The sequence below is a fragment of the Budorcas taxicolor genome, chromosome 19 (genome assembly GCF_023091745.1).
Source record: "Budorcas taxicolor isolate Tak-1 chromosome 19, Takin1.1, whole genome shotgun sequence".
NCBI classification, from domain to species: domain Eukaryota; kingdom Metazoa; phylum Chordata; class Mammalia; order Artiodactyla; family Bovidae; genus Budorcas; species Budorcas taxicolor.
The window spans coordinates 40746309-40760815 of record NC_068928.1 but is presented as its reverse complement, the minus strand read 5'-3'; the positions used below and the strand labels follow the sequence as shown (position 1 = coordinate 40760815).

The 14507-nt window shown below is 42.4% G+C and overlaps 1 protein-coding gene across 1 annotated transcript; it reads left to right on the top strand.

The window, feature by feature from the left end:
* Positions 1-1339: 1339 nt before the first annotated feature.
* KRT12 (keratin 12) lies at positions 1340-7516 on the top strand. The gene is made up of 8 exons (XM_052658268.1): positions 1340-1912; positions 2929-3011; positions 3955-4111; positions 5192-5353; positions 5569-5694; positions 5807-6027; positions 6860-6930; positions 7401-7516. Exons 1-8 carry the CDS (start codon positions 1355-1357, stop codon positions 7496-7498), a joined length of 1476 nt encoding a protein of 491 aa, XP_052514228.1. The 5' UTR covers positions 1340-1354; the 3' UTR covers positions 7499-7516.
* The last annotated feature ends 6991 nt before the right edge of the window (positions 7517-14507 follow it).

The window sequence follows — 14507 nt, the reverse complement described above, 5'->3', positions numbered from 1 at the left end:
AAAAAAAATCCTTTATTTAGGCATCCCACTAGCTTGCTCTTTGGGATGTGTCTAGGTTGGGAGAAAATATGTCCTTTGGCATATGCCTCTCCTATAAAAAGGTAAAAGGAAGTTGTAGTAGGATTTCACTTTGAGTTCATCAATCCCTGTCCCTAGGAAAATATAAAGAGGGTCACAAGATCCTTCCATTTCTGAGAGTTGACATTAGGCATTCCCTCTAGAAGTCTGACATGGACTTCAAGTGGAACCCCTCTGATTTCCCCGAATCAACTAGTGGGCACAGGTAGACCCAGCTGTTCACAGGAGTGTTCACACAACTGAAGAACCTTACCTTCAGAGAGGCTGGAGTCAGAGCCAGATAATATTCAGACAATATCTGGATATTTGGGGGTCCAGGGGTTGAATGTATGAGCATTGATACAATTTTAATAACAAAAAGAGCAGTAACAAAGTTGGCAGTAGTGAACCGTCAGACGAGGTCCCTGATTTCACAGTTTGCTAAGGTCAAATATTATGTAAAAGAAGATTGGCTGGAAATATTACTAGTATCATATTCTACTCAAAAATAGCATTTCTCAGGGAATTCCCTAGTGGTCCAGTGGTTAAGACTTCATGTTTCCAGTGTCAAGGGACTAAGAGGAACTAAGATCCAATGGAGTGCAGTAAAAAGATTTAAAAAAAAAAAAAAAAGTATTTTCAATGTTTAAGAGGTATTCTTATTGAATCAGAAAAAAAAATGCAACAACCTAATGACAAGATTTTTAAATCCTTGGAAATTCAAATTCCAGTATCAATCTGGAAAATGCATTTGTTCCCCCATTTCTCCCAGTGAATTTTACAACTGTTTCTGAAACTATATTCTGTTAGAAGATAGACTAGATCATGATCAGATGGTTCATACTGAGTTTTCCAAAGGAAACAAATAGGAGATATGAGGGAAGGACTTTAAAAAGCTTAAGGTTTAGGAAGAAGTATTCATTAATCTCCCCACGCAGCAATCCCTCACTGCTTTCCCACTATGCATAAGACACTGTGCAGTGCAGAGAAAGTGAGCAACAGAATAATTTGGGGAAGAAAAATCCTTTATGACAACCTATCTGCACTCCACCCAGATTTCTTCTTTCTATCACAAGTATGTAATGGGGAAAATAATTCAATTATATCTATACCAGTGAATTGTCAATATGCATAAATCGTTTTCTTGTTAAGCTGGCCAAAAAAGGGGGGCCACTATACTTTGGATGGAGAGAATGAACTTTCCGAGGCAACACCCATTCAGAGACCTATAAAAGGTTAGCCTTCCTGCCTTGCTGACACTGCCCCCTCCTGAGCTATAGGTCCCTCCAGCAGCACCATGTCCCTCTCTGTGCGCACCTCTGGGCTGCCTCAGTGGCTGTCCTCCCAGAGTGGGACCCTGGGCAGAGCCAGGGACATGTCTGCCTCGAGCATTGGAAGCGGCTACGGGGGCAGCGCCTTTGGCTTCGGAGGCAACTCTGGGGGAGGCTTTTCTGCTGCTTCCATGTTTGGTTCTAGTTCTGGCTTTGGTTCTAGTTCTGGCTTCGGTGGTGGTTCCTTTGCAGGAGGACTGGGTGCTGGTTATGGAGGAGCTGGAGGAGGGGGCTTTGGAGGCCTGGGAATTGGATTCGGAGGAAGCTCAGGAGGGGGCTCTGTAGGGATTTTCCCTGGCATCGATGGAGGCCTTATTTCTGGATCAGAAAAGGAAACCATGAAGAATCTTAACGACAGATTGGCTTCCTATCTGGATAAGGTTCGAGCTCTAGAGGAGGCTAACACTGATCTAGAAACCAAAATTCGAGAGTGGTATGAAACACGAGGCTCTGGGACTGGAGACCCTGGGTCACAAAATGATTACAGCAAATATTATCCATTGATTGAAGACCTCAGGAACAAGGTAACAAAATGGTTTCTTTCGAGGGGCTTTGGGAATTATTTTTTACTTTCCTTTTTTCTATTTCAAGATTTTACAGTGATAAATCACCTAAAACTTAGATATTTTTCCATTCAACTGTATTTGGAGTAAATTCTCATCTCAAGACATTTGGGCTGTGCTTAGTCACTCAGTCATGTCCAACTCTTTAGAACCCCATGGACTATAGTCCTCCAGGCTCCTCTGTCCATGGGGATTCTCCAGACAAGAATACTTGAGTGGGTTGCCATGCCCTCCTCCAGGGGATCTTCCAAACCCAGGGATTGAACCTGGGTCTCCTGCACTGCAGGCGGATTCTTTACCATCTGAGCCACCAGGGAAGCTCAAGAATACTGAAGTGGGTAGCCTATCCCTTCTCCAGGGGATCTTCCCAACCCAAGAATCGAACTGGGGTCTCTAGCATTGCAGGCGGATTCTTTACCAACTGAACTTCCAGGGAAGCCCGTAGTTTCATTTTATCATTTACCGTAAAATGACTGTATTCCCACTACCTTTTCTGTGGGATAGGTATGTTTCTTAATTTTTAAGTAAGATTCTCCACATATATCCTCTTTTAAAAAGTAAAGCTGCTTTATACTCTTCATAAAATAGCACTTTCAGTTCAGTTCAGTCTCTCAGTCGTGTCCGACTCTTTGCGACCCCATGAATCGCAGCATGCCAGGCCTCCCTGTCCATCACCATCTCCCGGAGTTCACTCAGACTCACGTCCATCGAGTCAGTGATGCCATCCATCCATCTCATCCTGGGTCGTCCCCTTCTCCTCCTGCCCCCAATGTCTCCCAGCATCAGAGTCTTTTCCAATGAGTCAACTCTTCGCATGAGGTGGCCAAAGTACTGGAGCTTCAGCTTTAGCATCATTCCTTCCAAAGAAATCCCAGGGTTGATCTTTAACATCACCTAAAATTTTCCTGCCAAAGATACATTTGCAAAACACCAGTATTTGATGACTTCACTTTGTGTGTCTTCCCCCGTTTTGCCAGATCATTTCTGCCAACATTGCAAATGCCCAGCTCATCTTGCAGATCGACAATGCAAGACTGGCTGCCGATGACTTCAGAATGAAGTGAGTAGGGTAAACGACTAACGACACCTGGCATGTCCCAGCATTTCTTCTTACTTTCTATTTTCCTTCCTTCATTGATGGCAAATATTTCAAGCCTTCCTCACTTCACAGGTTCCACACATGTTTTGGTAAATTTACACTGGGCATTCTAGAAAGTATCTAGATTCAATAGAGTCACATTACATGTCCTTAATTATAAGTTGCTTAAACCCAGGGCTGCGGATTACCATATCTGACATTTGCTATTGACTCATGAAGTGCCAATATAATTCCACCAGGATCCTAAACCTCAGTCTTCTGTGCATCAAAATGAATTAATCATGTTTGTGCCTGGGAGTTAAATAAAATGATCTTTTTCCTGATGACACATACAACTAAAATATTAACCATGTACTTATTTTTATATCCCATCCTCCTTTCTACACCACCCCCTCCCCTCAGATATAAGGAGGAAAAGCCTAAGGTCCTGTTTGCTCCACAGAATTTCCACTCAAGATGTTGCTTTGGTGATGATCCTGAAACCTAGTACAAGTTACTAAAGGAATATTGATGCTTTAAATTAAATCTTGAATAAAAGTTAAGCAAGACGACTAGATGATTATTTTATTTTCAACCACTTCTAGGCTTCTGTCAGAAACTCCACCTAGAGAGGGGTCGCTACTGTTCATAGCCAGGGCAGCCAACCAGAAGTAAAGTTGTAAGCCTGGGATGCAGTGCTGCTGGGGTTCACTGCTGATAGAAAAGTATAATTTTTTCACTCCTGTCCAACTAAGCTGTAAATTATCATTTTTTTAAAAGAGGAAAAGAAAAAGTTAGAAAAGCAAAAACACCATCATTCATTACACTGCTGCCAGATTTATTTGCAAAGTAGCCCTGAAGATGCCAGGGACCTTATTCAAATGGGTGTGTGGATTCCCTAGACTGTTTTGCACTTGATTTTCAGATATGAAAATGAGCTGGCCCTGTGTCAGAGTGTGGAGGCTGACATCAACGGCCTGCGCAGGGTGCTGGACGAGCTGACCCTGGCCAGAGCTGACCTGGAGACGCAGATTGAGACCCTGAATGAGGAGCTGGCCTACCTGAAGAAGAACCACGAAGAGGTGAGAGCCAGAAAGGACATCTCTCTAAGCAGCTTTTTTCTGCCAGATTCAAAAATTATCATTTCAAATATATAAATATGGAGTTAGAAGAGATATGCATGATCCATTGGACAATCAGAATTTTAATTGTCCTGATTTCATGATTTTAAAAATATAGTTTGGGTGTTTTTGTTTGGTTGGTTGGTTTATGGTCACACCAAGTGGCATGTGGGATTTCAGTCCCTTGATCAAACCTGTGCCCCTGGCATTGGAAGCCCGGGACCACCAAGGAAGTTCCCAAAATACAGTATTTTTAAAGTTCAAAAATAAAAGTCTACCAATAATACATACCGTTAAATATGCTAGAGAAACTGGTTATACCCAGTGCAGTACACACATGGAACTCTGATATACCACAGTGTATATCAGTAATTAAGCATAACCTGGCACAAGACTCCTAAAGAGCTTTCTACTGGAAACCAATGACTATGGTACAACCGGTGAGCAAACCCAGGGATTATCTGCAGCCCTTGGTTTGGCAGGTGCGCGGTTCAAAGCCCCAGGGGCACCAATTCCACCAGGCCTTCCCATCTTGTGAAGGCCATGGAGCCCCAAAAAGCAGGGCCAGCTCATCCATCAGGCACAGCACCAAGGACCCGCAGTGAGTTTAGGGGCCCATCTCTGCTGCTGCTGCTGCTGTTGCTGCTAAGTCACTTCAGTCGTGTCCGACTCTGTGTGACCCCAGAGACGGCAGCCCACCAGGCTGCCCAGTCCCTGGGATTCTCCAGGCAAGAACACTGGCATGGGTTGCCATTTCCTTCTCCAATGCATGAAAGTGAAAAGTGAAGGTGAAGTCGTTCAGTCGTGTCTAACTCTTCACGACCCCATGGACTGCAGCCTACCAAGGCCCATCTCAAGCTCTTTCAAAAATCAGAAGAAAACTACTAATGTTTAGATAAAAGATGTTTGAATAGTTTGTATTAACTGGTTTGTCTTTAAACCAACGCAGTTGTAAAAGGTAATGTTTCCTATTTTTTGTGGATGAAGAGGCCCACGAAAGTCACAATGGGCCCCTTCGCCCTTCTCACCCTCTCTCCCCAGGAGCTCCAAAGCTGCCGGGCCGGCGGCCCAGGCCAGGTCAGCGTAGAAATGGACGCTGCCCCCGGAGTGGACCTCACCAGGCTCCTCAACGACATGCGGGCGCAGTATGAAACCATCGCTGAGCAGAACCGGAAGGATGCGGAGGCCTGGTTCATTGAAAAGGTACTGCTAACAAAAACAATGGACGTGAATCTGAGTGAACTCCGGGAGTTGGTGATGGACAGGGAGGCCTGGCTTGCTGCGATTCATGGGTCGCAAAGAGTCGGACACGACTGAGCGATTGAACAGAACCGAACAAAAACAAAAGGTGTGGATACGCTTGTATTAAAGGAGAGCAGGGCTGACTCACGTCCCCTCACCCCTCTTTGTTGCGGCAGAGCGGGGAGCTCAGGAAGGAAATCAGCAGCAACACAGAGCAGCTTCAGTCCAGCAAGAGCGAGGTCACCGACCTGCGGCGCGCACTTCAAAACCTGGAGATCGAGCTCCAGTCCCAGCTCGCCATGGTAGGGCGCGTGCCAAGAGATGCATCCAAATGAGTAAGACGGGCCATTGGCAGCCTTCCGCATTTCGGTGCCCTCCATTGTTACATTTGTGCCGTTTCTCTCCCACGTGCAGAAGAAATCCCTGGAGGACTCGCTGGCTGAAACCGAGGGCGACTACTGCGGCCAGCTGTCCCAGGTGCAGCAGCTCATCGGCAGCCTGGAGGAGCAGCTGCTGCAGGTGCGCGCCGACGCCGAGCGCCAGAGCGCCGACTACCAGCGGCTGCTGAACGTCAAGGCTCGCCTGGAGCTGGAAATCGAGACCTACCGCCGCCTACTGGACGGCGAGGCCCAAGGGTAAATAGATAACTGGGATTGAAAATAACCTCAATGGCTGACCCACAGTGGACACCAGATGCAGTTTAAGGGCAACAGAATCGGGAAGGGGTCTTTAGACATGGTAAAGACCTAGGGGTTCCTAGGTGGCTCCGCGGTAAAGAATCACCTTCAATGCAGGTTCTATTCCTGAGTGGGGAAGATCCCCTGGATGAGGACTTGGCAACCTACTCCAGTATTCTTGCTTGGGAAATCCCATGGACAGAGGAGCCTGGTGTGCTACAGTCCATGGGGTCACAAAGAGTCTGGCGCAAATGAGTCTCACATGTCTAGTATGCCTTAGCATTATTAAATGCTCTACAATTTGCAAAGTGTTGTCACCATTATCTTCCTTGATAAAAGTTCATAAAATGCTGGGATGAAAAATGGCACCACAGACAGAGGCATACTGCAGATGCGTATTAGAACAATCAGCCAGTAGAGTTCTGATTTTAATGCTAAGAACGACACATCAAATATCAGCCATGCAACCACCTTGAAACTACTGTAGGGAACTTTCCAAAAGTAACAGCAGTCTGGACTGGTGGGAAGAATTCAGGATCATAAATTGGGAAACCACATCTTCCATTAATTGTCAGTTGGCTTCACTTCAAGAACCCTTTTTAGACAGGGTTTGAAAACAAAGGTAGCTGCAACACTGATTACTCTCAGGATGCATCACTCCATCATTCTTAATCAAGAAATTTAAATACCTTCTCTCATTGGCCATTTTAAAAGCCCAAACAGCAAATTCCTTCTTCCTTCTCATTCCAGAAAGCATCATGTGATATCAACTCCCTTGTTTTCTTTACAGTGACTCTCTGGTGGAAAGTTCTTATGTGACAGCCTCCACATCTCAAGCACCATCAACTGATTCCTCTAAAGGTATGCAGATTCCCTAGGAATCATGTAGAACAAGTCAGAATCACATCTATTAATGACCAAAACTGTAAGATTATAGCAGTGTATATTTGAAGTATATTTGTATTTGGAGCCAAGAAAAAATATTTATGCATTCCTGCAGATAAACTGAGTAGTCTGCACAGGGTTAAAACTTTCAGCAAGTTCAGGAAGGAAAAAAAAAATCTACTCTACAAAGAGGTATTGTGAGAATCATAAACAATTTTTAAGTGTTTAAAAAGGAAATCATTTTCATTTGTACATAAGACAACACTGAAAACATTTTATTAAATAAAATGGATTTTGTTTAGAATGAAGAGGTCACACCTGAAAGTTTAAATTCCGTTGACTGTATCAGTAAATACCTAATTTAGAAGCCTAAGTTAAACAACAAATGTTAGATGAATATTTGAAGCACTAACTTTTGCTCTGTTTGTTCCATGTTTAATTTTTAGACCCTAACAAAGCCCGGAAAATCAAGACAATTGTGCAGGAAGTGGTGAATGGTGAGGTGGTCTCGACCCAAGTTAAGGAAATTGAAGAACTGATGTAAAATTTCACAAGATCTGCCCCATGATTAGTTCCTTAGGAACAAGAAATTTAGAAGTAGAAATTATTCCTTTTAGAGTAAGATGATATATTAGTTCAATCTCTGCTTCTGTTTGTTTCATTTTCTTTGGATTCCCTATTAACTTTGAGTCTGTTTGTTTTTTTTTTTTTTTTCTTGGCCTTCGAAACAAACTTTAATTACAAATCATTGTGGAAATGTGGATCTCAATAGCAAATCAAAATTGCCTTACATCTTTCTGGACCTGAGGTAGTCCTTTAATAAACTTTATTCTAGTGACCTAGAACATATTTTTAATCATAAGACCTTAATCAAGTAGTACTGTTTTAATAAAGTTAATTTTAATAAATGGTGAATGGTAATAATGTGAAATGTGTACCTTCTTGACACCAACAATACAGTCAAGGGCGTAGAGAGAGGTTTGTGAAATACTACTGATGAAGTCGATAAACACTGAGCTAAAGATGTTGAGGCTGGAGATTAAGTTAAGAAGATTCTTGGGACTTCCCTGGCAGTCCAGTGGTTGGGACTTTACCTTCAAAAGCACGGGGTGCAGGTTTGATCCCCGGTCAGGAGCTAAGATCCCTCATGTCTCATGGCCAAAAATCCAGAACATAAACAACAGAAGCAATAATGTAACAAATTCAATAGACTTTAAAAATGGTCCACATCAAAAAAATAAAAGAAGCACTTAATTAGAATAATTAATAACAACAAAAAAAGATTCTTATAGTTCTTTCCTTTTTACATCAGCCCATCAAGGTTACAAAAAAAAAAAAGTATTGTTCACTGCGGGGTATAACATTTGTTCTGTTCATTTTCCAGCACCTTCTTTCATTCAGTCAAGAAACTCTTATTGAACCCTCATAGTGTGCCAGACTGGAGAGGTTTAGTCCTTGCCTGGAGAAGCTCACAACTGAGATTGAGGGCAGAGATAGACATCTACCAGGAATGGTGATATGCTGAGACAGGGTGGATAGAAGATCAAAGGACACTAGAAGGAAAAAGAAAAATTTGTGATGAGGCAACCAAATACTTCATACAGAAACCAACCAGGCAGAGAAGGGAGAAAGGGAACAGAAGAAGCATGTGTGAAAGGGCATAGGGGCATGAACACACATTGCTCTGATGGCCTTTCTCCTATCTGGCACCAGCAAGGCCCAGGGTGGGGTTTCTATTGGGGTGGGTCAGACCCACAAGTCAATAACAGATGTCAAGTTCTTGGCTAGGGCAGGAGATGGCCAAAGTCTAAGCCTGAGTAGATGGTGATTCAGACTGGTTCAGTCTGAGTTGCCAAATTCAAAGCCCTAAAAGGAAACCACGAGCAAAATTTACTGATTAAGAGCCAAATCTCTGAAGCCAGACTGATTTCAAATTCTGACCTTAATACTTAATAGCAAGTAACTTAACCTCTTGTATGCCTCAGTTTCCTATTCTTATAGTGGAGCGGCTTTATGAAAATTAAATGAGATAGTGTACATAAAACAGTAGGAGCAGTCCCTGGAACCTAGCAAGTACTCAGTATTTTTGTCCTATGATTGCTTTTTGTGTGTAACCAAAATCCTATGGAGAAACCAGGGGAACTGATGAGCAAGGAGTGTCAGAGGAGCAGAATGGAGAGAAGAGGGTCGTACAGGCCTGGAGGAATTCCAGTGCTGCGTGCAAAAGCCCATGGAAGGTTAGTTATTTGGTCATTCTCAGCTGACACGCTTCGTATGCAGCTTTCTGAAGTCACACTTTCTTTTAAATTCACTAGCGGTCTCGGATACTCCATTCTTCTTCCTTTATTGTGGATGGCAGCTCAGTTCTCCAGCCCTCACCTTCCAGATCTAACTCTAGGAGAACCTTACTGTTCAGACCCCAAAAGATTATCAAGGTCTTTCCTGCACAAGCTCTATCACCCACAAATAATACATGAGGCTACTTTCTGGTACTCAAAAGTGGCTGCAAATAGTTACTGTTTTAAACAACACCTGTTTTGCTTACAACTACATCTGAATTGTGTGAGACTCCAAGCAGACTCCTTTGATGGTGGCTCAGACGGTAAAGCGTCTGCCTGCAATGCAGGAGACCCGGGTTTGATCCCTGGGTCAGGAAAATCCTCTGGAGAAGGAAATGGCAACCCACTCCTGTATTCTTGCTTGGAAAATCCTATGGATGGAGCCTGGTAGGCTACAGTCCATGGGGTCGCAAAGAGTTGGACACGACTGAGCGACTTCACTTCACTTCACTTCCAAGGAGAAATGGGTTTTGCACAGGTATAAATCTGGTGATCATTTCTTAACTATTATCTTAGTTTCTCAGCCTTCTCTTCTTTGGAAATATTTTCTCCACTGGGCTCCCAAAGGCATCACCTCCCTGGAGGCTTTCTCTGACTCTTCTTTGTGACCTCTAAGTGCTGACTTAATCCTGCTATCTTCTCTCTCTACTCTTACTCCCTAGGTGATCTCATCTAATCTCATGGCTTTAAAGTAACCGTCTGTGGATGGATGTTAGCTAGACTCATTGCAGTCACCATTCCCCAATATATATAGAAATATTAAATCATTACATTGTATACCTAAAACTGTTAATATAATATTGCTGCTGCTGCTGCTGCTGCTGCTAAGTCGCTTTAGTCGTGTCCGACTCTGTGTGACCCATGGACGGCAGCCCACCAGGCTCCCCTGTCCCTGGGATTCTCCAGGCAAGAACACTGGAGTGGGTTGCCATTTCCTTCTCCAGTGCATGAAAGTGAAAAGTGAAAGTGAAGTCGCTCAGTCGTGTCCAACTCTTAGCGACCCCATGGACTGCAGCCCACCAGGCTCCTCCATCCATGGGATTTTCCACGCAAGAGTACTGGAGTGGGGTGCCATTGCCTTCTCCAATAATACTAGGTATCAATTATACCTCAGTGAAGTAAACAGATAAGGTAACCACCTATGTTGACTACTCCTTGTGGTTCCTCCAAGATGGCCCCAGGGAGCCTCACCTCCTATTACAGAGGCCCCTGAACATTGTCCCCTCCCACAATGAATACAGCAGACCTGCTGAAGAAGTGACTGTATACCTTCCAAGGTTAGGTCACAAAAGCATTTTTGTCTGACTTGGTCTCTTGGATTGCTCATTCTGGGGGAAATTAGCTGCCCTTAAGGTAATACTGTGGCGGGGGTTGGAGGGGTGGTGGAATCTACCTTTCAAAAAAAAAATCAGTGATTTCACAAAATTTCCCACTAACACACCAACAGTGAACATCTCCTGGAACAGCCAGCAAATTTAAAAATCACAATCCTATTCAGATAAAATCTTAGAATATTCTATACTCTTCAATTGGCAAAGGAAGCTTTAGGTTTCTTATTATTTAAATTCTCCTTACTCCACCCTCACTGCCAAGAAATGCAATTAGCACAGAATTCTTATCATGAAAGTCCAGGCATCATTCACTGCACCACATGCCCTAGTTCAACACCAACAGGAAAGGTCCTTTTGGACTCAGCAATTAATGAATTGCAGAAATGAGAGGTCTTTCTTAAAGGAAAACTACTCATAAGAAAAAGCCCAGGTACAGGATCAGAAAACAAAGGCAAGCATATCATTATGATCATTTTTTAAATTCTAAATTTTTACTGATGTAAATTTTAACTTTTATATGCACATATTGTGGGGGGGGGGGCTAGAGAAAGGTCTGGAAAATATTGTACATACTAAATTGTTGGAGTGGTTATCTCTTGGAAATTAATCAAGGGGTTTGAAGACTATTTCTTCTTTTGAACATTTTAAAATGCTTAACAAACAGTATACATAACTCTGATATTTAGAGGAAAATGAATTTAAGTTATCCAGAACAAATGGGTTTGCAAGGAGGTGAAAGTAGAAAAAGAATCATCTAGAAGACAACCATGGATTGCCACAACAGAAGTCTTCAGGCTTTGTAAGAGTGCCACCTACTGGAAATTCAGGATATGAGATTTTAAAAATTAATCCTGCCATTTAAGCCACTTGAGATATGTCACATGCTAGCTAGGGGGAAAAATAACTAATCTACACTGACATAGAACGGATCCATGGCGGTGGTTTACTGGTTAAGTCTCCATGTTTCCACTGCAGGGGGCACGGTTTTGATCCCTAGTCAGTCAGGGAAGTAAGATCCTTCATACTGTGTGGCAAAAAGAAAAAAATCAGATCAGTGGTTGCCTGGGCTGAAATGAGTGGTGGAGTGAAGATTAACTGGTTAACTAGGAAGGGTCACAAGAGAACATTTAAGACTAATGGAAATGTTCTGTAGCTTGATTATGAAGATGGTATATCTATTTGTCAAAAATCTTCAAACAATACGCATAAAATGGGTACATTAAAGAATTGATGCTTTTGAACTGTGGTGTTGGAGAAGACTCTTGAGAGTCCCTTGGACTGCAAGGAGATCCAACCAGTCCATTCTGAAGGAGATCAGCCCTGGGATTTCTTTGGAAGGAATGATGCTAAAGCTGAAATTCCAATACTTTGACCACCTCATGCGAAGAGTTGACTCATTGGAAAAGACTCTGATGCTGGGAGGGATTGGGGGCAGGAGGAGAAGGGGACAACAGAGGATGAGATGGCTGGATGGCATCACTGACTCAATGGACATGAGTCTGAGTGAACTCCGGGAGTTGGTGATGGACAGGGAGGCCTGGCATGCTGCGATTCATGGGGTCGCAAAGAGTTGGATATGACTGAGCGACTGAACTGAACTGACCTGAGTAATTAAATAGTCTGTCTTCATGACAATGCTATGTTGAAAGCACCATGTAGGATAATCGATGATGTACTAGGACAAGGTTGTACTTGCTCTTAAGTGCTGATCAATGAATATTCAGCAACTTCACAAGCTGGTTATTAAACCATTGGATTCAACTCCTGGGTCAGGAAGATCCTCTGCAGAAGGAAATGGCAACCCATTCCAGTATTCTTGCCTGGGAAATCCCATGAACAGAGGAGCCTGGCAGGCTACAGTCCATGGGTTCGAAAAAGAGTCAGACATGAATTAGAGACTAAACAACAACCTGAAATTGGCCATAAGGGGAACATCTACACTATGGGCTTTGGGCTCTACTTATGTATTCTGCTGGAGAGCTGGCTTAAACCCGCCCACCACTGAGCACAGTCATTAAGAACACAGATGCAGAAGCCGACGCCTGGGTTTGGGTTCCAGCTCCACTACTTTTCAGTGGTTTTATTTACCCTTCTGTTCTTCAGTTCTTTGGTCTGTAAAAATCAAGGCAATAATAGTACCATGACTATTATGAGGCTTCAGTGAGTTAATTCTCATTTCACAGAATAAGCATTAAGTAAATGGTAACTGTTGTTATAGAAAGAAAAACAAAGTCACTCTGTAACTAAAGAAATTAATTTGCAGATTTTCTTTCAGACTACTAGACTTATTCATTCTTTCCCTTCTCTTCATGCTATCTCCCAAACAATTTCGATCTCAGAAAAGTGCCATTTTCTTTTTCACCTGAAGTATTTCTCCTTAGCTGATTGCTAAAAAGGTCAAATTTTCTAACAGGACATATTGGTGTAATAATACTTATCCTCCCTACATCACAAGCTGTTGTGAGCATCAAAAAGACCAGTTTCTGTGAAAGAGTATTGTAAGCTGCAAATCACGTCAGAATTGTAAGACACTGATTTTAACACCACTGCTCAGATTGAATGGAAGGGTTCTACATGTACAGGACATAGAAAAGAGGCTGAGGAAAACCTTGGGACTCCAGGGGATTGTAACAATTTTCAGGGTTTTTTTCTTTTTCCTTTAACATGCATGGTATAACTTTTAGAAAATCCTGAGTAAATGCAATGCTTTACATATATGCCATAAATAGCAAATTTCAGAGTAAATATTTAAACTCTATAGAATGCAAACATAGGGCCAGCAGCCTTTTTAGAAACCACTTCTACACTCTGATCTTCCTTCAGATTAAATTACCTGTGAATTTTCAGTTGATGAAAGATGCTATTGCTTATGTATCACAATGCATATATTCTTAAAGAAATGCAATCTTTTCAAAATCATGGAAATAGACTTTAGAAGGAGACTTGTAAATAAAATAGTCCACAGAGAGGTAGGGGGGATCTACCAGAAACTAGATGGTATTTCAGGCTTCATTCAGTGAGTCATTATTTTACTCAAAACAAGTTACTCAACTTGAGATGATTCACCTTCTGGAAAAGAGAAAAGAATAGCATGTATAATCACATTAACCCAGCATTTGGAATTCTCAGGAAAAACACTGTAAATACAGGGTATTATGAACTTGGCTGGTCAGAATATATTCATTTTAGTTATCCTCTTGTAAACCACTTCCTAAAATTACATACACATGAAGTTTTTGCTGAGGAAAGTGTATCCATTTTGAAATATTTCATTTACTTGAAAAATATCCTGCGATTTTTAAAAATCGCTTAAGGCTGGAAAGAACCTGCCTGCAATGCAGGAGACACAAGAGACGCAGGTTGGATCCCTGGGTCAAGAAGATGTCTTGCAGTAGGGAAAGGCAACCCGCTCCAGTATTCTTGGCTGGAAAATTCCATGGATGGAGGAGCCTGACTACAGTCCATGGGGCTGCAAAAGGTCGGACACGACTGAGCAACTGAACACACACACACACACACACACACACACACCCAGTTGAAGTATAATATTTATTTTTTTTAATGTTTAGTAGGTGCACTGGGATGATCCAGAGGGATGGTATGGGGAGGAAGGTGGGAGGGGGGTTCAGGATGGGGAACACGTGTACACCCATGGCAGATTCATGTTGATGTACAGCAAAACCAATACAGTATTGTAAAGTAACTAGCCTCCAACGAAAATAAATAAATTTAAATTTAAAAAAAAACATTTAAACTAAATATTTAAATAAAGCATCCCATATTCATTTATTTGTGTATTCATTCATTCAATAAATATTTATTTAGCACCAATTATAGGTAAGTCTTTCAGAGAAGGCAACGGCAACGCACTCCAGTACTCTTG